The 6,608-nt window shown below is 39.9% G+C and overlaps 1 protein-coding gene across 1 annotated transcript; it reads right to left on the minus strand.

The window, feature by feature from the left end:
* Nucleotides 1–3,863: 3,863 nt before the first annotated feature.
* LOC114564212 (olfactory receptor 6N1-like) lies at nucleotides 3,864–4,808 on the minus strand. Its single transcript, XM_028591453.1, has one exon. It carries the CDS (start codon nucleotides 4,806–4,808, stop codon nucleotides 3,864–3,866), a length of 945 nt encoding a protein of 314 aa, XP_028447254.1.
* Nucleotides 4,809–6,608: the final 1,800 nt, after the last annotated feature.

The following is a 6,608-nucleotide window of genomic DNA, read 5'->3' on the forward strand; positions in this document are numbered from 1 at the left end:
ACAACCAGCCTGAACTAGAGGTATCAGTCTGAAACAGAGCTGAACAGCCCGACCAGTGGAATTAGTTATGTTATTAATTTGTTTTACAGTATTTTCAGGTTTCAACCAGTGAAAGACAGGGGAGACAAAGAGATTCATTAGGCACTGAAGTAGGAGATGAGGACAGCATCCAACTGCGTGCGACTCTCTCTCTTGCTCTCTCTCTCGCTCCCCCACACGGGCGACACCCACCCACCGCCACAAGTTGCGTCCTAATCTGTGGGAAACACTGGTTGTGCAAATAAGCAATGTAACGTTAGCGTTTTAGCATTAGTGTTAGCATAGCAAGCTAGCGATATTTAAAAACATTTTAGTTAAGAAAATGGTTGCAAATATATATGTATAGGACTGTGTAGAGCACAAAACAAGACCATCGTAATTTTTAAATCAATTCTTTAAGCCGAAAATACTTACATTTATGGGTCGCTGTGTTTGATCTGGCAGCCAGTGTTGCTGGTTGCGCAATGTATCTGGATACCTCTTGCTTTCAAGTAAGCTTGCGTCCTTGCTTGGTTTTAAGGGGTATCTAGTCCTTCCCCTTAGCCCTACCTCTCGATCAAAATGATATTGGGACAGCCCTTACTCTCACATGAACGCGCAAAACTAAGGGGAAGGGGTAAGGGGTAAGACAGAGAAATGAGACCCAGCCTAAGGCAGCAGCTGAACTTTTATCCTGTTTTGTTGTCTCACTGAGAGCAGCTAACTGTATGCACAGGGTCCGAAGGGAACTACGCTGTGTCAAACACTGACTGTGTGTGTGTATGTGCGTGTGTGTGTGTTGTGTTGCATTGCTATACCTGAGCCCAGACTGCCAAGGCAGAGGAGATACAGTATACTTGCTTTTTAACCACACATTTGCAAAGACAACCTGCTGCATCGTGAATGAAATTGTTCTTGCCCTATGTACTAAGCTTGTTACTGCAGGATTCCGCAGACCAGATTTACATGATTTAAATAAAAAACACGCTGACAACTTTAATGAGGGTATTATATTTGTGACAAGTGGGGGCTCGTCCGGGACTGTCACAAACCGGGATACTTCACTGATTAGCATTAACCTTTGTATCAGTAGAAACCCGGTAGTATTTTTGAATGACCGTGGTTCTCTCTCTCATCTCCCCCTGATACGAGATATAGCTGTATTGTGCTAATTACGCATGTTTTCAACCTGCCCATAGGGGGTGGGACTGTCACTACCCGATGTGAGTTGAGTGTCAGCCATCTTGAAGCTAAGCTAACAGGCTCTCTTTTCAGCAGCAACCTTGCAATCATGTGCATTCAAACTGCCACACATGTGTACCACCGTGATACATTGGTACAGATCGGAGAATATGCAGGAAACTTTATTTCAGACAGAATTCTCGACACTCTACGCAAGCATCACCTGCTACGAAGACCAGCACCTCAGCCTGCGGTGTCGCTTGATGCCGCTAGCTGGGGAAGGGGACATCAAATGTAATGTCCACTCATTAGACAACAAACTGGACTACATCCAACTTCAAGGAAACTCCCAACGCAAGTTCAGAGACTGCTGTGTTTTTGTTTTTGTGGAAACATGGCTGAACAACAGTACCGGACTCCGCTATCCAGCTACCAGGCCTGCTAGCCCTCTGAGCAGATAGAGATGCTGCTCTGTCAGGTAACTGGTGGAAGTGGGCTGTGCATATATGTTAACACGGACTGGTGCAGAAGTGCGGTGCTTGTATCAAACTACTGCTCGCCGCTGGTGGAGTTTGTGATTGTTAAATGCAGACGATTCTACATTCCATGCAAATTCACGGCTGTGTTTATACATCCCACCAAGCTATGCGTTAGCTGAACTTTACGAAGCTCCAAAGTGCACATCCGGATGGACTATTTATTGATGTTGGTGATTTCAACCATGCAAATCTCAAGAAAGTTCTTATATTCTACCTTCACCTCACGGTGAACTTAACTTATAACAATCAGTGCTCTGTTACAAGTCTACTTATTTGTTGTTTGTTTTCTGTCCTGTCCTTTGTCTTAAATGCTCTACGTTAAGTAGTAATTGCACTTTATGTATAGTCTATAATGTGTGTGCACTAAATGTAGCCGATTTCATATGTTGTTTTTATATAATGTCATTTTTTCATATTTTAAATGTGTAACACCACTTGAGCCACAGTGAAACATTTTGTTTCACTATATACAGTGTATATGGTTGAAATGACAATAAAACACACTTGACTTGAAGTCAAATGTGTTTTGCCTAATTTGAGGCTTACCACAGGTGTCAGCCTATTACCTGATTGACCCTCCCAGACTGACAGCTCCTGCGGGAGGAGGCAAATGAAGCCGCAGCAGGGAAGGGGTTGTAATAGAAAATTTGGTTGGTGCAATAAAGCAGGCCTGCCTGGTTATTTCCGGGAATGATTGTCAGGATTTACAAAGAATATGTAAACGATATTTTCTATCTGCCTGGTTATTTTCTGGTTATTTTTAAGAAAATTTGGTTGGTGCAATAAAGCAGGCCTGCCTGGTTATTTCCGGGAATGATTGTCAGGATTTATAAAGAATATGTAAACGATATTTTCTGGAACGTTATGGGACCGATTGGTGGGGATTGCTTTGGACGAAATACACACGGTGATACAAATGTTCTTACAATTTGCAGATCAATATAATAAGAATTTAAAAGGTTTCCATAAGAGACCAAATGTGTTTTGGTTAATATTAGGGAAAGATTGTGGTTTTGGGTTGGCAGACACAACCTTCAGTTAGTGGCTCTAGCAACTATATTAAAGCCAGAGCAATCCCCAGCTCTGTATGTAGGAGCCACATACTGTATGTTGTTTATGGTCTCATTTATATTATTTATTGATTATTATATTGTAGGTGGTTCATCGTGGCTTGAGCGGAAGTGATAACATTATGTACAGTATGTTTGCTTCACCTGTTCACATGTTCTTTTTGGGCTTTGACAGAGAGGGGGTGAGCCTGGGAGCGAACACTTTCTGTTGACTGCCGTACTAACGCACTTATTTCGACTCACAAAGTAACTTTAAATTTGGTAACTGCACTACTAGTTGTGTTTTACGTGTGGAGGAATAAAGCATTGCAATACAATCTTGAGCACGTCACAGTGAGTTTATGCATCTCTCAGTGTTTAGTTCCTCACTGCAGCACATTGTTGGACTGCTAACAGCCGCAACACTGTACTTTCCCTTCTTTTTTTTGAGTTTGTTTTATATTTCTTGAACTTTCTTGTTTATTCCAAATTCTAAATCATTATAATATTGTGTAAATATAGTGTAAATATAATTACAAAGGGTAACTGGTTCACCACAAACCACAAAGTAATATTAAAAAAGAATAATCACAGTGGAACATACAGAGCTAAAACACAAATTTCTAATTTGTTCTACATCAGTGGTAATTATTTCCACTATACTTCCATCCATATGTAATACAATAACAGAATGTATGACTATTTGCTATCATGGGTTTTATACACTTTCTGTAGTAAAACATCCACAAGGAAATATCCTGTAAGGTGGGTGGCCCTGGGACAAATTTTGCAGCACATGATATGTATTTCTAATATGTGATTTTACATTTATTGTGTGAGAAAAGGGCGAAAAAAAATCTATTAACATTTGAGACTAATTCAAACCCACGACATGAGTTTAAAAGATTTATTTTAGCCTGTGGAGCTGTTAGTTGAACCATGCATCTGCAATGTTAATATCATTCTTTTGATTCAGGGTTGAACACATCGTGCTTTTCATAGTCCACCTTACAATGAATGTAATAACCAACAAGATCTATGGACAAATACATTTAACATATTCTAGAAGCAAGTTTCACATTTTCGCAGCAGGAATCTTCTTCAAAAATCTAAATATCACTCCTTTGATTTGAGGTAGATTCAGGCCATAAACTAGAGGGTTATTAATGGGGGGGATCATCAGATACTCTAAAGATAAAACAACTGTGATGATAGGATTAATTTTATCAGCCTCAAATCGAGTCAATGACAGCTCACAGAAGACGGAGAAAGAATAGGTCATGAATGTCACGATGTGAGGCAGGCAGGTCTGTAACGCCTTTCCTCTGAATTCAGACGAGCTTCTCCTGCATACAAGCAGAATACGTAGATAGGTGTACAGGACAAAGAACAGGGGGATGAAGATGGTTGTTATCGTGACAAACTGAGTTATTATGTTGTTCAGAGTTGTGTCCACACAGGAGAGCTGAACCACAGGCCAGTTGGAACAGAAAAGCCGGTGAAGTTTATTGCCACACAACGGTAATCGAACAGTAAGGAGCAGACCGAAACCAATAGCAAATGCAGGGTAGAGCACGGCAAAAATCACAAGATGTGTTACCATCTTAAATGTCATTTTGCTGTGATAATGTAAAGGCTGGCAAATAGCAACAAATCTATCGTAGGCCATAATGCTAAGGATAGTCAGCTCACATGATGCATAGGTGTAAATAACATATATCTGAATGAAACATAATGGACGTGAGATTAAATGAGTGTCAGACAGAATGTCCATCAGAAACCTGGGGAAGAAGCCGGCTGAGCCGTACAGAGAGTTAAAAGAGAGACAGCAGATAAAAATATACATGGGCTGATGCAGAGACTTCTCCAGACAGACTGTCAGAATAATGACAATGTTAGCAGAGACAACAGTCATGTAGAGCAACAGACACAGACTGAAGAACAGATATCTGAGGGGCCCAAAGTCTGCAAACAGAGTGAACTGAAAATACAAAGGATTCAGGCTGTTGTTGCTCTTCATGTCTGAACAACAGCAGAGCTGGAAGAAGGGACGTGAAAACAGATTGAGGTACAGTAAAAGAGATTAAAATGTGTGCATTAAAATGTCCTATTTTAACAGTAGACACAAAGCTTACAATAAGCCTGCATTCATGTAAGTTGCATAAACTGCACATTTCTAACAATTGTGCCTGATAATATTCTGCATAAGTAACACATTTCAGATAGTTCAGAAAGACATATTCAAAAAATATATATGGAAGGAAAAAGGTCAGTGTCACATGAACTAAATGCACAAGCAACCTCACATTTTTCATTGAACAATATTACAGTTGAACGATTGAATTAAAAAGAGATGTATCCAGGTTAAAAAGGCTCATATATATTACAGACATTCAAAAGGTTCTTTTCCACAAGGGAAATATTTGCAATTAAGTTCAACCTTTCTGAAAAGCTTTTAGCGTAGTGAAGTTGTCCACTTTTGTGTCTTAGAACAGCTGATATAATCAGCTGAAACAATATACTGTATATAGTGTTCATATGTGTCCAGTGGTCTGTCCAGCAGTCAAAAAGATATTCAGAAAACAGTCTTTGCATCAGTGTATGTAAACATAGGTTTTAGAATAATACACAGCACCGTCCCCTACAGCACCCCCCCCTGACCTACAGCAGACTGAGGCAGCAGCTGAACTTTTATCCTGTTTTGCTGTCGCACAGGGTCCAAAGGGAGCTACGCTGTGTCACACACTGACTACGTTTGTTACTGGAGGATTCCACTAGAGGGCTCACCAGAGAACTCAGACCAGATTTGGGAACCACTTTTCTAGGTTATGATATAAAGGGCACAATATTAATTGACCTTCAATCTGCGTGAAAAAACAACTCATAGTACATTTTCTGCCATGTGCTTTAACATTTATTTTTGAGAGACAAAAGAAAATTCTGTTAACATTGTAGAAACCCACAATGTGAGTTTCAAACATATAATTGAATCTGTTAGTTGAACCATGTGTATGCAATGTTAACCGTCTGTTGTCGTATACGACAAAAATCTGCATCTTCTTGATCAAATTGTATCCAGCCTGAAACTCCAGAGTTTTTCGGGGTCTTTGAACAATAAATTCAAATCTGTCCAAGATTGATACACTTTATAACCAAAATTTATGATTTTTCGCTTGTTTATCACCTACTGATCGCCGCTAGCTCTGATGCTAACCATCCATTTTGTTTTCCATGATGCTCTGGGAGACGCTTGTTGTCAACCAATGGAAGGCTGGTCCGTCAACACATTAGGCCCATATAAGGCCGGCAATATGTCATCCGAGAGATCAAGCAAAGATTGTTTATTGTGAGGAGAGATCACCCGAGGATATAGAACAGAATAGTTAGATGTGACCAAAGATCATATATATATATATATATATATAACCGTTCTAAACCGTTCTACAGAGAAGAAATTCATCACTGTTTTGAGTTTTGGCATAAGTTTGGGCCTTTTTTGAAGAAATGTAAATAGTTTGTCCTTTATATGAGTTATAATGCTCATTATGTTTATTATTCTCTTCAAATACATAGGAGGTCTGTTTTAGACAACACATGCTGTTTGTGTCTCTGTCCGTGATGTCGACATGCTTGCCCTGATTCCGTCTGGTTTCCCCATGTGCAGATGCAGCTCCATACACACAAACTAGTGAGACTGTCACGTCGAGGACCGTCACACTTGCTCTTGGGGGAATTACTGGAATTGTTGGGTCTTAGTAAATTATAGAGTGTGGTCTAGACCTATTCTAAATGTAAAGTGTCTTGAGATAACTCTTACTTT

Source organism: Perca flavescens, chromosome 11 (assembly GCF_004354835.1).
Source record: "Perca flavescens isolate YP-PL-M2 chromosome 11, PFLA_1.0, whole genome shotgun sequence".
Taxonomy (NCBI): domain Eukaryota; kingdom Metazoa; phylum Chordata; class Actinopteri; order Perciformes; family Percidae; genus Perca; species Perca flavescens.

What these genes read in the sequence shown, in the direction of transcription:
- LOC114564212 (XM_028591453.1), bottom strand. Translation starts at nt 4,808, where the DNA reads ATGAAGAGCAACAACAGCCTGAATCCTTTGTATTTTCAGTTCACTCTG.